The sequence below is a fragment of the Halichoerus grypus genome, chromosome 3, assembly GCF_964656455.1.
Source record: "Halichoerus grypus chromosome 3, mHalGry1.hap1.1, whole genome shotgun sequence".
Lineage (NCBI taxonomy): Eukaryota > Metazoa > Chordata > Mammalia > Carnivora > Phocidae > Halichoerus > Halichoerus grypus.
The window spans coordinates 205,157,551-205,181,370 of record NC_135714.1 but is presented as its reverse complement, the minus strand read 5'-3'; the positions used below and the strand labels follow the sequence as shown (position 1 = coordinate 205,181,370).

The 23,820-nt window shown below is 38.5% G+C and overlaps 1 protein-coding gene across 2 annotated transcripts in view; it reads right to left on the bottom strand.

Annotated features, from left to right (window-relative positions):
• The window catches only part of CSMD1 (CUB and Sushi multiple domains 1), a 2,059,737-nt gene that overhangs the window by 570,981 nt on the left and 1,464,936 nt on the right, over nt 1-23,820 (bottom strand). For both annotated transcript variants that reach the window (XM_078069893.1, XM_078069894.1), the window contains exon 10: nt 16,631-16,752. In XM_078069893.1, coding sequence (XP_077926019.1) covers nt 16,631-16,752 — 122 coding nt within the window. The remainder of the gene's footprint in view (nt 1-16,630; nt 16,753-23,820) is intronic.

Genomic DNA, 23,820 nt, shown 5'->3' with positions numbered 1-23,820 from the left:
TTCCCCCTAAGGTCAGGAACGCGGCAGGGATGTCCACTATCACCACTGCTATTCAACATAGTATTAGAAGTCCTAGCCACAGCAATCAGACAACAAAAAGAAATAAAAGGCATCCAAATCGGCAAAGAAGAAGTCAAACTCTCACTCTTTGCAGATGATATCATACTTTATGTGGAAAATCCCAAAGACTCCACCCCAAAACTGCTAGAACTCATACAGGAATTCAGTAAAGTGACAGGATATAAAATCAATGCACAGAAGTCAGTGGCATTCCTATACACCAACAACAAGACAGAAGAAAGAGAAATTAAGGAGTCGATCCCATTTACAATTGCACCCAAAACCATAAGGTACCTAGGAATAAATCTAACCAAAGAGGCAGAGGATCTGGACTCAGAAAACTATAAAATACTCATGAAAGAAATTGAGGAAGACACAAAGAAATGGAAAAATTTTCCATGCTCATGGATTGGAAGAACAAATATTGTGAAGATGTCAATGCTACCTAGAGCAATCTACACATTCAGTGCAATCCCCATCAAAATACCATCCACTTTTTCAAAGAAATGGAACAAATAATCCTAAAATTTGTATGGAACCAGAAAAGACCCCGCATAGCCAGAGAATGTTGAAAAAGAAAAACAAAGCTGGCGGCATCGCAATTCCAGACTTCCAGCTCTATTACAAAGCTGTCATCATCAAGACAGTATGGTACTGGCACAAAAACAGACACATAGATCAATGGAACAGAATAGAGAGCCCAGAAATGGACCCTCAACTCTATGGTCAACTAATCTTTGACAAAGCAGGAAAGAATGTCCAATGGAAAAAAGACAGTCTCTTCAACAAATGGTGTTGGGAAAATTGGGCAGCCACATGCAGAAGAATGAAACTGGACCATTTCCTTACACCATACACAAAAATAGACTCCAAATGGTTGAAAGACCTCAATGTGAGACAGGAGTCCATCAAAATCCTAAAGGAGAACACAGGCAGCAACCTCTTCGACCTCAGCCGCAGCAACTTCTTCCTAGAAACATCGCCAAAGGCAAGGGAAGCAAGGGCAAAAATGAACTATTGGGACTTCATCAAGATAAAAAGTTTTTGCACAGCAAAAGAAACAGTCAAGGAAACCAAAAGACAACCAACAGAATGGGAGAAGATATTTGCAAATGACATATCAGATAAAGGGCTAGTATCCAAAATCTATAAAGAACTTCTTAAACTCAACACCCAAAGAACAAATGATCCAATCAAGAAATGGGCAGAAGACATGAACAGACATTTTTCCAAAGAAGACATCCAAATGGCCAACAGACACATGAAAAAGTGCTCAACATGGCTCGGCATCAGGGAAATCCAAATCAAAACCTCAATGAGATACCACCTCACACCAGTCAGAATGGCTAAAATTAACAAGTCAGGAAATGACAGATGTTGACGGGGTGCGGAGAAAGGGGAACCCTCCCACACTGTTGGTGGGAATGCAAGCTGGTGCAGCCACTCTGGAAAACAGTATGGAGGTTCCTCAAAAAGTTGAAAATAGAGCTACCATACGACCCAGCAATTGCACTACTGGGTATTTACCCCAAAGATACAAAAGTAGGGATCCGAAAGGGTACGTGCACCCTGATGTTTATAACACCAATGTCCACAATAGCCAAACTGTGGAAAGAGCCAAGATGTCCATTGACAGAGGAATGGATAAAGAAGAAGTGGTATATATACACAATGGAATATTATGCAGCCATCAAAAGGAATGAGATCTTGGCATTTGCAACGACGTGGATGGAACTGGAGGGTATTATGCTGAGCGAAATAAGTCAAACAGTAAAAACATGTATCATATGACCTCACTGATATGAGGAATTCTTAATCTCAGGAAACGAACTGAGGGTTGCTGGAGTGGGGCGTGGGGTGGGAGGGATGGGATGACTGGGTGATAGACACTGGGGAGGGTATGTGCTCTGGTAAGCGCTGTGAATTGTGCAAGACTGTTGAATCTCAGATCTGTACCTCTGAAGCAAATAATGCAATATATGTTAAGAAAAAAAAAAAAAAAGAAGAAGATAGCAGGAGGGGAAGAATGAAGGGAGGGAAATCGGAGGGGTAGACGAACCATGAGAGACGATGGACTCTGAAAAACAAACTGAGGGTTCTAGAGGGGAGGGGGGTGGGAGGATTGGTTAGCCTGGTGATGGGTATTAAAGAGGGCACGTTCTGCATGGAGCACTGGGTGTTATGCACAAACAATGAATCATGGAGCACTACATCTAAAACTAATGATGTAATGTACGGGGATTAACATAACAATAAAAAATTAAAAAAATAATATTTGATATATATATATATCCATAAATGTGCACACGTACAGATACATGAATAATCAAATACCCATAGTTATATAGTCATATAAAGGCAGATTTCTATATAGTGGGGCAGGGAGTAGAATTTAGTTTGTTCATATATTAAATGATATAATTTGATGACATTTATTTTCTCTGTGTTTTATTTTTTGAAAAGAACTGAAATATACATTTGTAATTTAGAATGATAGTATGTGTATGTGTGTGTTCTTAAGGGTTATATTATGAATTCTTTACTACTGTATCTCATTCTCATCTACTCAATGCTTTTCATAGAATAGATAAAATACAGAAAGACAGAGAATAGACAAGAAGTATTCTTTATGAGAGTAGCAACTTGAGGCAGAAATGAGGATGATATTTTATTACACAAGAACAACAAAGGAGGGGCACCTGGGTGACTAAGTCGTCATTAAGCGTCTGCCTTCAGCTCAGGTCATGATCCCAGGGTCCTGGGATCGAGCCCCCATTGGGCTCCCTGCTCAGCGGGAAGCCTGCTTCTCCTCTCCCACTCCCCCTGCTTGTGTTCCCTCTCTCGCTGTGTCTCTCTCTGTCAAATAAATAAATAACATCTTAAAAAAAAAAAAAAAACAACAAAGGAAAAGTCTGAAGAGAAGAAAGGCACACGAAGTAAAGGAAATGGGGAAATATTGGTCAAAGGGAACAAATGTTTGTTATGCAAGATGAATCATTCTGGAGATCTAATGTATAGCATTTTGACTATGGTAATGATATTGTATTGTACACTTGAAATTTGCCAAAAGGGTAGATCTTATTTGCTCTCATAATTAAGGTAACTCAATTAAATTAATTTAAAAGAAAAGGTAACTATATGAGGTGATAAACATGTCACTCAGCTTGATTATGGTAATCACAATGTTTACATATATCAAAACATCATGTTTTATATCTGAAAACTATAGAATTTTATGTCAAATATACCTCAGTAAAACTGGAAAAAACTCTGTAGAAATGCATACTATAACTGTGAATAAACAAATATTAGCTATGTAATCATATGTTGGCTTTATGATTATTGAATGTCACTGTTATAATAAATTTCATGTTTCAGTTCAATTCTGCCATGACAACCTCTAGCAATTGTATTCTAAAATAAAGCTACATAAGTTCTACATTTTGGAAGAAGACATAGACGAAGACGAAGAAGAAGGAGGAGAAGGAGAAGGAGAAGGAGAAGGAGGAGAGGAGGAACGGGAGGACGAGGAGGGGTGGAGAAAGGTACATATTGAAAGTGGTAGGAAACACCTTGAAAAGCATCCTGACTAGTGTAATACGAAGTCTCAGTCGGGTTCAGTACCACTAATGGATCCTTGGTGAGTGTGTGCTATAAACACAGTTGGGTTGAGGAAGAGGACAGCTGGAGCAAACCAGGCTGGAGTCTGGAGAGGGGCCAGAGCTGGGAGGGCAGGGAGCTCACTGCTGCAGTGACCCAGTGTTGAGGTGAAGACAGGTCCAAAAAACGGAAGGGCTTAGAATCGAAAACAGGCAGGACTAAGTAGCCCCACAGCTGCTGTATGATGAGGACCTGAAGTCATGACTCCCATGGTGACCTCAACATTGTGGTCAGTCAAAAGACTAACTCACCAGTCCGTAGAAATGGCCAATGGATGGCAGCACCTAGGTTTCATTGTGTTGGTTAGGGTTGTTATCTTAGTCTGGTTACATTAACTGGGACAACTGAAGGCTTCAGAATATCCACAGATGGAAAATATTATGAGAAAGTAAATCCACAAGAGGAATGGAAGTGATTTGAGCAGTCTGTCGAGAGAGCCAGACCTAGGAAAACTGAAAGTCCTACATGAGTAGCCAGAGAAAATGGGACGCCACCCAACTGTTAGGATACCTTCAGCAGAAAATACTCTGCCAGTATTTTCCTAACAAGTGGTAGAGGAAGCAGTGGGGGGCCGGAGCCATTGAGGGAAGAACCCCAAGTGCCTATGGTGTGATCAGAAGAGCCATGAGGAACGGTGGGTATGGGGGAGCAATCTGGAGGCAGGCAGTGCTCAGGGAGGTCCTGGGCAAAGGTGTTAGGAATGGGCCTCAGGGTCCATGAAGGAGCCTCAGCAAGCAGCATGGACTATGAGCAAAGTCTGGGCAGAACCCAGCAGAGGGTGGAGGAATGCTTCAGAGGGGATGGAGGAAAACAGGAGAGCTTTAGTGAGAAGTGCTGGTTAATCAGGGTAGGGTGTGTGGTTGGGGTGCAGAACCAAGTGAGAGAATGTGGTGAGTTTTCCAATGCAGAGCTACATGGAGGTTTTCATTTCACTCTAGAGACATAGCAGAGTCCATCTGGGGTGGTAAATGAAGACCAGGATGCCATCTCCGAGGATTTAGCTAAATACTCCCAAGGACACATCTCCAATGAGGGTGTGAGGAGGCAGGCTGAGCTCTAGCAGGGCATGAGGGCAGAGGCAAAGTGTGGGCACCTAATGATTTAGGCTGGATGCATGAGCTCCATTTTTAAAAAGTCCCCATCTGAAAGAATTCAGTAAAAGCTTGCTTCACTGAAGATTTTACATATTTCTTGCTTGTCTTCCTGAATCCCGCATCAAGATAAACTCATTTTACATATAAATTTTAAATATATATGTATCTCTCTATATAGGCTAGCTTCTGAGGACTTTTAATTCAAATGTGAGTTTTTTTTTTTTCAAATATGTGCCAATCATAATTTTAATTTTCTTTTCATTTTTCATTCATTTAATTATTTATATACATATGTTTATATATACACACACATATATATATATATTAAGATGCACAAGTTTGGTGTCAGATATTTCTCCGTGAAATAGATGTAGTTCAGCATTTTAATCATCGTATCTATATAGGGCTCTGCAAGTCAGTCAAATGTGATATTAAAACTGCTTCCATAGGGGCCCCTGGGTGGCTCAGTCGTTAAGCGTCTGCCTTCGGCTCAGGTCCTGATCCCAGGGTCCTGGGATCGAGCCCCGCATCGGGCTCCCTGCTTGGCGGGAAGCCTGCTTCTCCCTCTCCCACTCCCCCTGCTTGTGTTCCTGCTCTCGCTATCTCTCTCTCTGTCAAATAAATAAATAAAATCTTAAAAAAAAAAAAAGTCTTCCATAAAGCAAATATTTGAACGGGTCATTTTCTCCCAATGTTAATGGGAGAGTGTTAAAACTGGTGATTTTAATTCTGACCAAGGACAAATAAAGTCAGATATGAATGTAGCTAACAAAGTTATGCTCTAGATATTTTAAAACCTGTATTTTTCCATATATGCGCTTATTACATAAGACTTCTCACAATACCTGGTAGCACAAGACATTGGAACTATTCAGAATCATAAATGCCCTCTGTGGAATTTATAAACATGAAATATTTAATTAAGAACAGTTTTGTTCATCATGTAAGAAATTAGAGGTGATCCTGTGAGATAATCTAATGGCTTCAGTCATCTAGAAAAATGTGTCATATGAAATACAAGCCTTTCTCTCAACAACAAAAATTCCTTATTACAAATAAGCTCAAAATCACTTCACTGACTTCAAGGAAGTCACATGGGTGCTAGCTGTTTCCTGTTAAGAAAATAATAATAATTTGCATTTCTCCTTTGTAAGCACCTTAAAAGGAAGGTGTTCCTGTTCCACCGCCAAGATTTATTGTTTCAAGTACAGCTGCTCAGCATCTGACCACGGACAGATGGCCAGAGGGTACCAGTCGGTGGGCTGCCCTTCTCCCCTCCACTGCTGGGGGCCTACTTGGCCCTGTTGACAGCTATCAACACACTTCACACTTCATCGGAAACCCTCAAAAACAATTACCAGGTCATTTACACAGTCTTTCAAATGCACACGTCAAACCATCACTTGGAGGATTGTGAAGACAAGCAGAACACAGTATCCAGACCTTTGGAATATTCTCGTTTTACGTCTGCACATTGGTGAGAACCACTGAGTGACTGTCAACAATAGAGGCCAGCTAGCGTAGAGCACTGTGCTATGGGAAAGCCTCCTGCTTGCAAAATATTAACCACAACTGAGCTTAATAATGACAAATGCACCTTTCGTGTTGTATGTATGACATTCTGAAGAAAATCATATTTTGTTTACCAGGAAACATATTAGTACAATATATTTAGCTATTTTTAGAACCCATGTAATATGTGGGATTGGTGGCCTGGAGACAGCTATATAATATTAAAAAACAAAACAAAACTTTAGTTATGGCACAACATTCTCTGCCTCCCCAGTGATATAAAACAATAAATGCTTGGTCATTATTACAGCCATTTATTCAAAATCATTTATTGTTTCTCACAATAGGCTATCCACTGTGCAAGAGAGTGGAAATTCAAAGATGTCATATACATAGGCTTGCTTGCAAAAGATAATTTAAGTAATTTATTTCATTCAAATTTAAGATTTCTAAGATGCAACTTTACTTTTTGTACCATTAAAAAATAAAGAAACAAAAAACTCTTAAAAATAAGATGCAATGTTTACTTTTAGCTTTCAGCAAGTTAGGAATTGGTCATACAAAGCTATTACTGTTTGGGGAATTTTTCCTGTATTTTGGGAGGTTTGACCATTTCTCCTGCTTCTGCTGAAAGGCGTGGTCAGACCCCCCAAGAAATGCTTGGCGTTTGCAGGTAATCTTTTTACTACTACAGATAGTAAAATAAAATAGAGCTTCTTCTACTTGTGGTTATTTTTCCCTTTGTCCCCTCGTAGGGTAACATAGGTCCTGATTTACCAAGATAATTATAGTTTTTGGCCCTTTCCAGCTTAATTATTAATACATTACCCTTTAAAAGAGTTCTGGTTCAGTTAATAAATTATATGGTCAATCCATTAATTATTTTGTTGGTTTACAAGAAAGTACAGAATTTCTGCCATGAATCCGATGATGAATATTGCTTCAATAATTCAGTAATACCGCATTTTCACCCTGATACCCTGTTTTTGTTCAGGGAGTCTGACAAGGCTCACAAGCATGCAGCAGTATAATACTTTCAAGATCTGAGAGTTTAGCAGCACGGCTGGGGAAATAAGCTTGCAGAAGCAAGTGGTAAAATGAGAGTGGGATGGTGTCAGATGCCCTGCCATGAAAGACAGATCTCATGAAAAGGACCCTTTCCCATGGATCGTAGAGAATTATTGAGGATATAATGTGAAAGAACAACAGAGTCATGTTTTACCTTTGTTCTCATTGCTGTAGAAATGTGAGCATCGAGGCACTGTGGTGGGAGTTTCCATGAACACAATTTTAGCACAAGATACATATTTGGGCAATAAGTATCAAAATTAAGAATGTGTGTAAATTATTACTATAATTCTAATTCAAGGACTTTAACGTGCCAAAATAGTTGCTGAGAGAGTGAACATAAAGATGTCTGTAGAAGCATTGTTTATGATTATGGAGAATGGTTGCAGTCTGAATACCTGTTTAAAAGAAGAGGCTGATAGAATAAAATACTCTGCACCTATTAAAAAAATAGTAAGTTATATCTGGAGATGTATATACTCTGCATCTACTAAAAATGAATTATACCTGGATATATATTATATATATATAATGCAGTATATTATAAAGTAACAAAGCAATCTGTAAAATTGTGGCATAATATCTAAAATTAAAAGATGTCATTAAGAAGAACAAGAAGGAGGAGGAAGGAAGGAAATAAAGGAAAACCATGTCCTCGTGTATGTGTTTGTGGTTAGAAACATAGATATAAAAGTCTTAAAAAAGTATGCAACAACAGTTAGCACTGATCATTTTGGGGACTGAAACATTTAGTTCCTTCACTTTTTGCTTTCTGGTTATCTGTGTCATTTGATTTTGTAAAATAGTGATCACATATTCATTTTATTATATGCACATTTATACACATATTTAGTTTTTAGCAAAGATATTTCCATTTATTGTGGAAGATAAATTAGGAAGGTGCAGAATGGAACAAGACAAACAGCTGAGCTTTCTCAGAGCAATACACACTGTAAGCTAAAACAAGAGGCTGACCTAGAGTAGTTGGTTGCGAGAACAGTGGGAAATGGAAAAGGGAGAATGAATTCAGAAGATACTTAGGGGTGAAGGAAAGATGCTCAACTAGAGGAGGCAGAGGAGGAAAAGAGTCTAGAATAAAGGTAATTGTCTGGATTGCACGACAATATGAGGAACTCAGAGAAAGGCTGTAGGAGAGGCAGCAGATTGGTGAAGAAGAGAGAACTAATTTTCTCTATATCTGTCCATTTTAAGGGCTGTTAGGATGCCCCATAAATGCCCTGGGACCATCTGGACTTATAGCACTGTGTTCAGATAAGTTGATTAGATGACCGATCACTCTGATCAGAGAAGAGTCCTTGAAGCAATGGAAGGTAAGAAGAAGAGACTAAGAGGAGATCCTGTAATAGTAACAGTAACATTAATAACTTAGAGGTGTTCCCATACATGTTCATTCATTTGATAAATGCAGAAATACCATCAGGTTCTCTATTATCTTCATTATTAAGATTATTTGGCAAATGAGGAAACTGATAGAGAGCTTTTATGTCTTTCCAAAACCACACAGCTAGGAAATGGACAAAGGCTGGAGCCCGGGGCTTTAAGTAATGCATCTGGTTCTCCTTCCACTATTACCACTGCCCTGCAAGACCCCAGAATCATGTGTTTGGGGAGAGACAATCCCAAAATTATAACTGTCTCTTAAGGTGAATGGGAGAAGAAAAGGAACTAAAGAAAGGCCAGAGAAAAAGAGAAATGAGCTGGAAGGATGGCAGCAACAACTCACTAGAGAGTTCTGTTAGCTTTGAGTGTCCTCAGGCAACAGTGGATTTCTCTCAAGGTATACTTTAGTGCAAATCAGTGGACCATCACAGGCCTAGCATCCCTGCAAAGGGACATTTTGCTATGTGCCTCCTTTATTTGACTTTATCTAGCTAATGGGTTATTGGCTGATTTTCTCTCTCTTCCTTATGCAGTGGTATCTCCACACAAGCAGAGATTTTAACTGCTCTGTTCACCACTCTGGCAATTATCAACAGTGTGTGACTTAAAAATACACTGAATGAAAAAGTTTTGTATTGTTTTTTCTATGCGTATAATTATTAATGCACTTAAATAAGAAAAGCACTGAAAAGAAGAAAAACACAAAAGGAAATGTGTTTAGATGCAGAGTCCTTAATACACATTAAAAGGCAAAAAGAGTGACCACTTCTAAGATATGTAAACCTAAGTGGGAAAAGAAAACCAGTTATTTCTGCCTCCTTTTCTCATAAAATACACACACACACACACACAACTCATAGAAAACAAAACAGAAACAGAAAACTTCCACCTTAGGGTGGACTAAGGACTAAGATTCGTTCTTTCAAGCAAATTCTGGACATGCAATTATTGAAGTCTCCTCTCGTAAAGCCACATTTATGTAAAAACAACAACAACAACAACAACAACAACAAGCCCTCAGTAAATTCTGTGGACTTTCCTCACAGTAGTGTTACCTGGGTATTTTACTCTTTGCCATTTCTATAAATAAGCCCTATTCCAGCCTAGATCTTGACTCACATCAAGTAAATCATTGCTGGATCTTTTGTCTACAGTCTTTCTTTTTATTTTCAACTTTTTGCTGCGGTCTGCCCATTACTCACTGACAGATTAGTCATTCTAAAGATGCTGTCCCATCGTGTATGTGTGTGTATGTACATATTCACATATACATGAGTGTACAAAAGTGTGTGTGTCATTCATGTTTTGGCTTAATATGCAAGCAAATCAAAAGTGCAGACCTTGTTTCCTATTTTATTCTGGAGTACCAAGAAGAGATGAACAACATAACTGCATTTGGTTTAAGAAGGCACTAATTGGGGTGCTGAGAGAAAATCAGGTTAATGGGAAGAAGGAACTGTAGGCTCCCTTGTGGCAGGAAAGAAAGGATGCCAAGAAGGGCATCCACAGAGACTCAAGAAGGAAAGAGTCTCAGGAGCCAAACTCAGCTCATGAATAAGGTACAAGTAGGAAACAAGGTAATGGGGATGGCGATGGAACGCTGCCACAGAGAGATGGACATGTTGGAGAGTGGACAGAGATGAAATAGCGAGTCAGTAACAAGATTCATGATGATGGCCAACAAGCACTGAGGGAGCACGTCCTGTGCCAAGAAGGAAGGCTGGCAAGCAACCTGACTTTCTGCAGAGGTGTTCTGTGACCCAGAAGACAACTGATGGGGCCATTAAATAGAACACATCATCGCTCTGGCTGGGAAAGATGTCTGTGACAGAAAGGATAAGGATACTCAGGACAGTGTCACCACCGATAATCATGTAACTAACCGTCTCTCTACCAATCTGGGAATCCCTAATGGGTAAACATAACCTGCTGAACTGTATCTTTTCATATTCCATTTCAAAACACCATAAACTATTACACATAATATTTAGTTCTACCTTAACTTTAAAATAATTTGAATGCAAATGAATGCCTTTTTTATACCTGTATGGATTTGTTACTTCAAATTATGTGAAAAATCTCCTGAGTAATAAAAGTTAATGCTCCTTCCCCAAAAAGGATCTGATACACAGTTGTACTTTCTTTCTTTTTTTTTTTTTTGAGATTTTATTTATTTATTTGACACAGAGAGAGAGACAGCGAGAGAGGGAACACAAGCAGGGGGAGTGGGAGAGGGAGAAGCAGGCCTCCCGCAGAGCAGGGAGCCCGATGAGGGGCTGGATCTCAGGACCCTGGGATCATGACCTGAGCCAAAGGCAGACGCTTAACAACTGAGCCACCCAGGCGCCCCCACAGTTGTACTTTCTTACAAGCAATAAATTTAAAGCAACTTTTTAAATTTTTTCTTTAGATAGGAAGAGTTGTGCATTAAATAAAAGGTGTAATGTAAATGTATGAATTGTTGTAACTAATTACGTACTCTTTAAATACCTCTCAAATTCATCTTCTCTTCTCCAATCCTGACACCATTTTCCTGACATAAGCTCATATAATCTTTCATAATTATAACAAAGTCCTGATGTTTCCTGCTTCCAGTCCCATGCCCTTCAAATCTGTCCACCTGACTCTTGGCAAAGTGATGTCTCCAAGACATACACACTGCAATGCCATTCTTTTCGTCTGTTTCCTGACCCCCCTTGTCATTAGCACAAAATTTAAAAGCTTTACCTATCCCTCAGTGTCTCATTTATGTCTTTTTAAATGTAGTCATTAATAATTGTAATGAAGATGAAGAGAGGGAAGATGAGGAAGAAGGCAGAGAGAAGGAAGAGGAGAGGAGGAAGAGGCAAAACAGGAAGAAGAGGAGGAGGAGGGAAGAAGAAGGGAAGGAGGAAGAGAGAGGAAGAAGAAGGAATAGGGAAGGAGGAAGGAGGAAGAAGGGGAGGAGGAAGAGAGAGAGGAGGAAGGAGGGGAGGAGGAGGGCAGGGAGGAAGAAGAGGAGGGGGAGGAAAGGGAGGGACTGAGCATTTTCTAGAAGATGTTCCAGGTGCTTCACGCTGATGTCATATTCTTCACAAGGGCCTTCACCAGCATCTAACCAAGCTGGCACCCTGATTGCAGACTTTCACGCTCCATAACTGTGAGAAATAATTTTCTTTGTTTATAAGGTACCCCATCTGTGGTATTTTGTTATCGTAGCCCAAAGTTCAAATGCTTAAAATCTTTGAAATTCTCAGAGTTTAACATCAACAAAAATACTCTCTAAGGAGCTCAAACTAAAATTAGGTACTGAAATTATGTCAGCACAGAATGCATTTGAAATATAAATACATCTATGTGTATACATATGAAGATACAGACACACACCCACATATCCATGTATGGATTCTAGGGAAAGCTATGTTTAGTCTTTCCAATGGAAACCATACGGATGAACTTTTAAGAGCATTTGCTTATAATTCCTCTAATCTGTAACTCATGCACCATATATTACTTTCTCAAGAATTTGGTCGTACGTAGGCATCTGGGTGACTCAGTAGGTTAAGCGTCTGCCTTCGGCTCAGGTCATGATCCCAGGGTCCTGGGATCGAGTCCCGTATTGGGCTCCCTGATCAGCGGGGAGCCTGCTTCTCCCTCTCCCTCCGTCTGCCGCTCCGCCTACCTGTGCTCTCTCTCTGTCAAATAAATAAATAAAATCTTAAAAAAAAAATTTGGTCATATATGTTATCATGAGTTTTACCTGAGAAAGCTGAATTATTGAATATATATATACAATGAAATATATTAATAAATATCTAATTAGTGAATTAATTTTTATTGACTCTCTACTAGACTAGTATGGCAGGAGGAGTTGCACTTGGGTGTTTAGAAATCTGCTTCTCCACTAAATTGAGTCTTCTTGAGGGAACATTTTTTTAGATTTATTTTTTTATATTACAGAGAGAGCAAGCGAGTGTGAGCAGGGAGAAAGAGACGGAGAGGGAGAGATAATCTTTTTTTTATTATCATTTTTTATTATGTTATGTTATTCACCATACATTACATCGTTAGTCTTTTTGTTGTTTTTCTATTTTTTTATTTTTTAATTTTATTATGTTATGTTAATCACCATACATTACATCATCAATTTTTGATGTAGTGTTCCATGACTCATTGTTTGCATATAACACCCAGCACTCCATTCAGTACATGCCCTCTTTGAATATTTTTTTTTTTTTAAGATTTTATTTATTTATTTGACAGAGAGAGACACAGCGAGAGAGGGAACACAAGCAGGGGGAGTGGGAGAAGGAGAAGCAGGCTTCCCGCAGAGCAGGGAGCCCGATGTGGGGCTCGATCCCAGGACCCTGGGATCATGACCTGAGCCAAAGGCAGACGCTTAACGACTGAGCCACCCAGGCGCCCAGTACATGCCCTCTTTAATACCCATCACCAGGCTAACCCATCCCCCCACCCCCCTCCCCTCTAGAACCCTCAGTTTGTTTCTCAGAGTCCATAGTCTCTCATGGTTCATCTCCTCCTCCGATTTTACCCCCTTCATTTTTCCCTTCCTGCTACCCTAAGTAGACTTTATGCCCAACCCTGAGCCAGATGCGGGGCTTGATCCCAGGACGCTGAGATCAGGACCTGAGCTGAAACCAAGAGTTGGATGCTCAACCCACTGCACCACCCAGACTCCCCAAGGCAATTTTTTTTTAACTTTCTACCTAGAACATACTATATAGCAGGTTCTCCTAATATATATATAAAATATATATGTTTAACAATTATTAGTTACAATTAATATGTTATTTAATATATAATCTGTTAGCAAATATATTATATTAATATATATTCAATAATAATGTATAATGTATTGATATAATTAAGAAAATTATATATTTATATATATTTATGAATAGATTTCTGGTAGTCTTTTTAAGTTGAAATTCCACAATATGACAAATTGTGATATTCATGACCCAGCTTCCTATGGTAATTATCTTATACAAGCAATTTTATGTTAATGCTTGGACACGTGTGTCCATGTCCAATGACATGGACACATGTCACTTGATTATATAATAGAGCAAAAATAAGACCAGGGAAGTCTATAAATCATTGAGAGGGTTAACATTTCAACCAAAGAGGTGCTTACTAACTAATCTCCAATTGACATTGGAAATTGATTTTAGTTTTCTATTCTATCTTATTTCTTAAAAGTTTGCAAATCAAGTCAAACATTCAGATTGAGGTATAACAGCACTTCTTATCTAGAATTCTGTGTTAATGTTTCTAGCAAGAGTCATTGCCTGGATACCTTTATATAACTGTTCTTCTCTCTTATGCTCAATATGTAATATACCTTCATCACCGTGTGCTTAATCGGGAAACCCCCTTATTTGGAATGTCTCCCAAGGAATCAAATTAAGCCTAATTATACTTAATGGCAATGACTGCTTCTTAATTTGGATGGTAATTCTGCTTAATTGAGATGCCTTCAGGTGTCTAAGTGGTGCTCTAGTAAAGAGTATTGGTGTGTATGAGTGCATCAACCTGCAATGTCTTGTTTCTTCTCTGAACATTTCACCAAAATAAAGGAAAAAAGGCAGAGAATTTACTGAAGCAATATAACACAAGTTTCCCGAAATTTAACATGTTAATTGTTGAGTGTTCAGAATCAACAAAATCTGTACAAAATCATGAGTAAATGTATGCAAAGATGAGAGACAAAAGTGAAACTCCTAAAATGAGAAAAATGTATCAATCCAAACTGCATACGTTCATTATTTTATTGATCATTTTACAGTTCGGCCAAGTTGAAAAATCACCTTCAAAATGTCAAAGAACACACCTCATGCATTTTAACAAATTTTAGGCCACTGGAGTCTGGTAAAACAGGAAAATAATGGTATCTAAAATACATCATAAACAAAATATGAATCTGATGATTACCGAAACCTCTTTCTTTGACATTTTGCTTGTGTGTATGTGGTAGGCACACTGGTTACCATAACCATCAGCCTTGTCTTCTGGCTTCCAGATAGTTCTTTCCTCAGGCTCCCTGGGAGCCGGAAGACTTAGTTGGACCTGAAGGGAAGTCTGCTAGGGACATTCTAGAAAATTTCTTCCATTTTTGAGAAAGACATGCCTCATTTCTTCATTGACCATGATTACGTCACAGCCATCTTGTGACCTGAGGAGGGCAGGCATTGTTACCACCCTGGATATGGAGCAGGAAAGAATGGGAAACACCTGGATCTTCAACAGCGTTCCTGAGCTCCTGAATTAAACCTGGAATCTTGCTGGCTCTACCCTTTTGTTATGTGAAATAATGTTTCTTAAAAACTTCTTCTAATACCTACAGCCAAAAACATCCTATTGACACACTGAATAACCTATTATTTCATTTCCATATGGCATCCCTCATGCTGATAATGGAGTACATAGCTGCAGAAATAAATGACTCTTCTTACAGAGACGAGAGCTAATGAAGTACCATCACGTGCAGGACCCATGTCCTCATCCTGCTGTAGGAGCAAAATAGCTGTGAAATCTTTAACGAGTACATTCCGTGGATCTTGGTTTCTCACCTGTCAGGTAAAGGGTGTTCAGACAATAGGAATTCTAAGCTTCCTTTTAGATAGGGATTTCAATTATTCTAGTATGTATGGGAAAGAAAGAAACTCAGATACATAGGTATATCTGTAGTATAAAAATATTCATGATTATTTATATGTGATCTGGATTTAAATGAATTTTGAAAATACCATAAGGGTTTTAATCAAATTTCCTGGAGATTTAGCTTGGAGCCACCTGCCTGTCCTATCAGAACGCCATGGGTTCACTGCTTCTTCCACATAAAAGCCTTCACTGCTTTAAAGATCTTTATATGACACTTAGAATTGCAAAAATCCTTATCATTTATTACAGTGGAAGCCCACTCCATCCTGCAACTGACACAGAGAGAAAACTATGCCACCAGCATGACTCTCTTTGACTCTGTTTGGCTTCTCTGCATAACATCATGCACATCCCAGATCTCAGCAGCTAACGACACACTTGTGAATTCCAAATTTACTTCAACCAGTTATGTCCACTTGAATGAACATACAAGCAGGCACCTCAGTCTCATTATGCCTAAAACCAAACTCATTATCTCTTCCCATAAAAAAAGAAACAAACAAACAAATAAACAAAAATAAAAATTTGTTCCTGAGGCCCTTTCCCTGGTTCAGGGTAGGGAGATCCTGTATTATTCCAAACAGGAACAATTTGGAGAATAAAGGAAGGTTATTATTAATAATGGTGCAGGAACGACAGATGTAGGTCAGGGTGCCCCCAGTTCATTCTGGTAAGGGCTTCACCACCCACCTCCCAACCCATTCTTGATTCTCTCTTGATTCCATTGCCTTCATAGTTACTGTACTGTATCCTTGAGAGTTCCCAAGAGAGTAGATCTTAAAAGTTTTACCACAATAATTTTATAATTATGTGAGATAACATATGTTAACTGCTATATATATATATCAAATAATTACGTTATACACTCTAATGTAAGACAGTATTATATGTCAATTATATCTCAACAAAACTGCTGAGGGTGGGAGACGAACATAGACAGAACCTCCAGAACCAGTGGGAGGCTACCAAATGAAGAACACTCACTTTATATTTAATCCTAGACTGAGTTTCCAATAAATGCGGATATCTCTACACAAGGCAGCATGAGCTCTTCAATTCAAAGAGCAGACTGTAAGGGTGCATGACATTTGCGAGGCTGTTCGTCTTAAACAGTTGTCTGAGTCAGAGTATTGATTGCATCAGCTATGCAGAGGTGAAGGTGGAAGCCTTACCTTGTCTGGATCTGTTGTGGTAATGACCCACACACAGTGCGCATTGTCTTCATACTGCACTGGGTAATTAGGGGAAGTAATGATGCCACTGGGCCCACGCAGATTTGATCCACATGTTCTAGCTAGAAATACATAGAGATGGTATTATTTTCTGCAGCATTTTATCGGTGTGGTGAAGACATAACAGAAACATGGAACATCAAATTAGCTATTCATTAATTAGGATAAAAAGTGGTTCATGAACTCAAGTTGGTGAAGGAAGTTTGCTCAGCCATCAGGACCCTTGTTTGGTACCTGCGATGCTAAACTGAACCCAAGGCATTACCATTCAGAGCATGACCACTTCCCTGATATCATCATGGACAATGTCAAATCAGATTGGTCCATCTCAAATCCCTCTCTGACTCAAGAGAGTCTGCCTATACATTTCTCTGGACATGCCATAGACGGAGTTCCAGAGACCCCCCACTACACCCTATACTGTAGGATAACTTCATCTTTTCCACTGTAAATGAGGATGGTGGGACGGATCATCTCCAAAGTCTCTTTTAAGCTTTAGATTCTGTTCTGCAATCAACTATGCAAATTTCTTTACAGCACAATGCAAACAGGAACTTCAAATAGAGTCGACAATTTAGAGAAAGAAAATAGACATAAGGACTCTAAAAGGAAAAAAGAAAAAAAAAACTACCTTAAATTGGAAGACCAAGCAAATTATAGAAATGACATAACCCAACAAATATGACTGTTTTTTACTATAAAACAAATATTTCAACTAACCTCCATTTTAAGAAAGGAGGTTTTTTTTTCAAGTCAATAGATAATTTTTAGAAATCAAATGTCAGCTTGCAATGCAATCCAGTCTTCACATTAATAATTTGAACTGGGTTTGAGAAAAGAGCAGGAGAAACTAATTTTGCAAGAAAGAACTAATGTAAGGGAAGTTATAGTTCATTTTCCTTAGATTTCATATCACACAAGCTGATTAAATTGTCACCCAATAAAAGATTAATCCTAGTCAGATTCCATCTTGCCTTTGTTCTTTTTCTTGGCTGAGCACCCAATACAGGTTGGGCATTGTTGTGGGTGATTCAGTCACAATATTGAGAGAATAGGATTCTGACTTCCACGGGCCCTCTTATTGCTGAAGGGTCAGGAGAAACATTTAACTGAGCTCTTCCTTTTTTTTTTTTTTTCTTTACGATTTTATTTATTTCAGAGAGAGAGAGTGAGAGAAAGAGAGAGCACAAGAGGGAGTAGGGTCAGAGGGAGAAGCAGGCTCTCCGCTGAGCAGGGAGCCTGATGTGGGACTGGATCCTGAGCCAAGGCTTAACAGACTGACCCACCCAGGTGCCCTAGCTGAGCTCTTCCTAACTGCCCCCAGGAATATACACTTCTTGTCCTATATATCAACATAACAATAACACAAACTACACCTATTCCTGATAATAGTTCTTTATTGTAATGATTAACCTACAGATCTATCTTTCCTACAAAGTCGTGAATTTCTTGACTTTGAAAAAGCATCCTTCCCTTATCATTAGCACCATATCCAGTGTCTATAATTGTGGAAATAAAAATGTGAAGAGTAGACAACTTTTTGGTTGTTTGATACTTACTATGAAAATAATTAGCTAAAAATTAATCTGCTATACACTGAATAACAAAAACATGGGGTAATCAATGTTTAAAATATTGACATTTACTTCACTAATGGACAAGATTTCATAGATCAAGATGCATAAAAGATGGTCTGGTTTTCAAAATTCAGTAGGTGTGTCCTGGCTTGAAAGGTCCTCCAACTGAGAGCTAACTGCACATAAACACATCCACCTCTGCACTCAATGAATCTAGTTTTAGGAGCATGTTCTCAGAACAGATCATGAGCTTCAGATGTGAAAGTCTCTTAAACCATCCTGTTAACAGCATTCATCAGAAAACCTTAGAAGAAAAGTTATCATCAATAAATGTTGAGTTACAATGTCTTTATCTTACATGCTCATTCTTTGTTAAATTTCACACTGAAAAGTTGATACAAGCATAATGTTGTGTTACTCAATAAATATTTTTATTTTACTTAATTTTGAATCAATAGTATCAAAGTGCTGTTCTAAGGATTTCAAACTTCAAAAAACACATCTGAAGAGTGAGTGAGTGCAGTGGGGAACTAATTTGTTACATTCCCACGGACAATTTGTGTCCATCCAGCCATTAGCCCCAGTTATCACTCTGCTGGAAAGTTCACCAAATCTGACATTCCATCAGTGGCCTTGTGTCCCACTTGTCTGCTTTGAAGCTTGACTCTTAACTTGACTTATTCAAATTGCCTACCTGCTCTCCATGAAATTCATCTTACCACTGCTTGGGGAAATATGATTTTTAGTGATCATATATTTTAGTGAGATAACCATTAGTAAAATATTTATAGGAAAGCAGCACATTTCCCAGAGTTTCATGCATACTCAGGACTGGTTCACACAGAGTGAGTGATAAATCCAGTCTCCTCGGAGATATTTTTCACCAGAAATTGTCAGATTAATTCATAAAATAATTTTTCTTTTTCTTTTTTGTCTAAGAAATATATTTCCATTTTTGCAATGCGTTGTTCTAATCCATTAATTTTAACTATTTTTTAACCCATACTTTTTTAATCAAGCAATCAAAATAATCAGCAGAAATAAAATACGTGGGAATATTCAGGGCGTATTCTGTTTTGATAATTAGAACAATTCCTAGAATTTGATAATTTTCCCCATAAATACTTATTGTAGTTTTTAAATAGTATAATGGCTTTATTTTTATTTTTTTAAACTTTTTTTTAAAGATTTTTTTTTCTTTTGTCAGAGAGAGAGAGAGAGAGCACAAGCGGGGGTGGGGGAGAGGGAGAAGCAGGCTTTGCACTGAGGACCCTGGGATCATGACCTGAGCTGAAGGCAGACACTTAGCCGACTGAGCCACCCAGGAGCCCCAATAGTAGTATGAGTTTAAATAATACGATCTACCTATAATTATTTAATTCTAATCCTCTGTTATAAGAAACTGAAAACTTCAGCTAGTATCACAGACTTTACCCTTCGAAATCTTCCCCATCCTCATCATCTGCTTCTGCACCAAATGACGGTATTACTGTCATCACACCAATTATGTTTGTTTCATTAGGTGCTGCTCTCCGTATCAAGCCCTCCTACTAATTACAGATAATCCTCAGATTTTCCACTGGCAACCACTCAAAGTCCAATGTGCAGAGTCCTTATTGAATAATAATGATGTATTTTGAATTATCATGATTTCTATGGATTATTATCCAGGTGCACGCAGCGGTTGCCAGGCAGACTGGGCGTTATCTTCTGAATCTCCTGCAGACAGTCTGTCACCTGGGGTTCTCTTTCTGTTCTGTGGTTCTGTGGCAGGTTATATGAAATGGCCAGTTCCCTGAATTTTAGGGCCAAGTAGGCCACACCGTTTGCTGTGTCACACCCCAAACTTCCTCCTCGTCAGCTTCAAGCATCAGAAGGCTAATTTCCTTCATATCCTCTGTATTTCATATGTCTTGTGAAAACCTAATCTTCGTGAAGAATAAGAGCTAGAGAAGAACACAGGACAGCCTGAGGGACGAGAAAGGAACCAGGACTAAGAACTCTACTGGCATGTGTCCGATGGCTGAGCCTCATGTGCCGCGGAGCCACGGGGATGTTCAGTGTGTGTGCTCTGCACCCCGACCCCTCCCCAAGATCATGTTCTGTAAGAATATGAGGGATGGGCCAGCCTGCAGGGCAGGAAGGAAGAACGGGAGTTGAGGGGATCAGCAGGGCATACAGAACCTTCTAAAGGAGGATGGTTAGGATCAGTTTATCTGCAAACCACATCTGGATTGCTTTGCCAGCAGTTTTTCTGCTAGAATTGAATAGGAACTTGACCAATGCTGCGGACATTCATAAAGCCATGCTATTATCTAATTCGGATGGTTAGAACCCTGAAGATTTGTCCCCTGGCCTGTCTCTTTCCGCTCCTGGACTCTTGGCTGACTCCTCAGCGCACGCTGGGAGTGGATCGTGTAGCTTTTCAGACAAGTACCGACCTGTTAGCTTAGCAAAGCTGTCCGGATGATGGAGAGCAATTGCACGGTGCCCTTGGAGGAGGGGGACTCTCGTCAACACGGGCTTCTGTACTAAGCAGGGATTCAGGTAGTCCGCAAAGTATTTCCTTGGCCAACATACTTAAGCAAGGATAATACTGTCATGTCAAACAAGGTTTTATAGCAAGATTTAAAAATATTTCCATTGTTGAAACGTATATGTATATATTTTTACATATTATAACTGAACCACTTTCTACTCATGCTAAGGTCTCTCCCTTGTCAAGATTTTCCTGGAAATACAACATCTAATATAAAGTAATACATACTTAAATGCTTAATAATGCTTAATACATGGCCTTTGGTAATCACCGTGACCTAATGTACAGCTAATATTACTCATGTGGCAGTGTTCTAAATTTGTAAACTCAAAATTTACTTATATGTCTTATGTTTTTAAAATTAAATGAGAATTCACAAAATGATAGTTGAAAATATATCAAGAGGGAAAGTGGACAGGGAGAAAAAAAACTGATTTTGAATGCAAATATATGCCATTTATCTATTTAATCAATGAATATTTATTAAGTACAAAACATATTTGTTTCACATAATTTATCTTATGTAATATGAAGTAATAATTTGCCTACTTATGTAAATTCAGTTCCAGGAATCTGTACTGTTCTATAGTAACTATTTAATTAATCAAGTTAATTGGAGAAGAATATTCTAATTGACGAAATTTAAATTAAGAGGTTACCTGGACTCAGTTGAAGCATGTTTCAAGCACATTAATAATATATTTGATACTCTGTTTCTTGTATGTTTTTAGGAGAAAGCATTTTTTTTCAATCACAGCTTTTATGTTTGTTTCCAGATTGTCAACCAAAGCAGAGAACGTATGTCATAGAGGTTAAGAGTTGCTTGTCTTAATCAGAGCTGAGTTCCAAGCCTGGTTTATGCAGTTACTGGACGGCTAATCTTAATTTATGTCATTTTACGCCCCTCAGTTTATTCAGTGAGTATAATAAAAGTAACTCCATCTGTGATCGCTGTGAGGATTGAAAGAAGGAGAGTAAGGAAGGCACTCAGCATGTGGCCCGGTACATTACAGAAATACACGTGACATGCTTATTGCGAGTAGGGCACGGTATCAGGCATGGGCAATATAGCAGAGAGAGAACAAAAACGAGACCCTTGCCTTCCTCAGGTAATTAAATGCATAAACACACGCCATCTAATCTAATGTGGACATAGCAACTTTCTAGAAGGATCTGAGTAAGGGTTGGGGGAGTATCTGGAAAGGGCTTACTCGGGAAGATGGTGGTCATGGAAGGATTTTGGAAGAGATGACGTTTGAAGAAAGGTGCAGGACAGACAGCCACATGGACACCTGAGGAAAGCGTCCCAGGTAGAAGGACAACACAGGAGAGGATGCTAAGTCCGAAACTTCCTTATTATGTTCTAGGAATATAATCGGCACTAAATTAATGTTAGTGTTCAAGTCATTTTATGTCAACAGAAGTTGAGAGTATTATAAAAATACACAGCTTTATTATTTCCAATAACCTAATAAAAAAAAAAAAGATAAAAACGTATTTTTTTTCACCCAAGTGGCCTTCACCTGAAAAGTATAAAACCTTGGGAGTCTAGAAGCAACAAGAGAAAATTTTCCAAATTCACTGGAATTACATGAAAGTTAAAAGTCTGTATGTCTCTTTAGATCTCTGAGGTCACAGCTATCTGGTAAAATAATCAGTATACAAAATATCATCTTAAAATTGATTTAAAATTTAATCTGGCAGAATGAAGAGTCCTTGTTCAGGTATAAGTGGCCTTTTTACTACTATTTACAAGGTTATTTCTACATGGACAGAGAATATGGGTAGGAAACAAACTAGAAAAGTTCTTGGTAAATGACAGCTTAATAAGTTGAAGGTAATTCTTAGCTAGCCTAACTTGGAGTCCCAAGGTAATAGCTTTATTCTACGACCCCCTGTGGTTCTAATTGGCTTCCATGTAACTGCACTTACAACTGCAAATAATACTTCATTTTTCTTAAGTGCTCTTTCAACTCAGTGAGCAACTAAAAACATTAATTCCACAGATCAGAGTGCATGAGCATTAAAGGAAGTTCTCTCTACTAAGTCCCTGTTAGTATTGATGGAATGAAATGCCAAGCTGAAACATTTTACTTAAAAAAATAAAACTATGTCCTCTTCCTTTGTTTGTTTGCTTACTTTAAAAATCTACTGCCAAAAATATTTTATGTAGTTTTACACAGCGCATAACATTTTATCTTGTGAAAAATCATAATAGTTGTTTTCATATCTCTAAATGAAGTAAGCAGAATTTCAAACAAAATCTCTTGTATAATTACCAAACTGTGACAACCATTCCTCTATTCAGTATAGCTGGAGGAAAAAGTAATGCCCCCCCCATCCTCAAAGCTAATTAGCTAATGTAAGCATTGGCTAATGACACCAGTGTCCAGATGTGAAAGATCACTTCTGACTCACTGCAATTTATCAAATGCTTCCATCAGATATTCCTTCTCTAGAAGGCACAATAATTACCTAAGAGTTAGAGACCCTTCATGAAGATGGGAACCTTGAGAACAAGTCCTTAATTCACCTATCTGAAATCTCATAATGGGTCCAAAGCTCAGACCAGGGGCATTTTACTGCATTTGAGTGATGGTTGAATTTAGAACATGTTGGCTGAGATGATCAATATAAGGGCTCCTTTAAATTAGGCTCAGAATGAATCAAGAAAACCCAAACCATGATGTTCTCTTCTTACATAGTATTTTTTATGGTGATAGCACAGACTGGAAAATGAACTCAGAAAATTGCACTTGGCGTTTGGGACCCATCGATAGCTAAGTTAAGTATTCCTACAGTCTGTTTTGGGTTTTATTTGAAAAATCATTAAGTTTCATGGTAGCCATCTCCCCTTACATTTTAGATATCACAACCTATCTTTTTTACAGAAATAGTTATAAAATCTCCCCTTTAATTTTCTTTTAAATTCCCATTTAAAAATGTTTTTTTCAGCTCTTCTGTAATTGATGAGCCCATCATTAGAAGCAAGTAGAGGCATTTTTAAAAAAAAT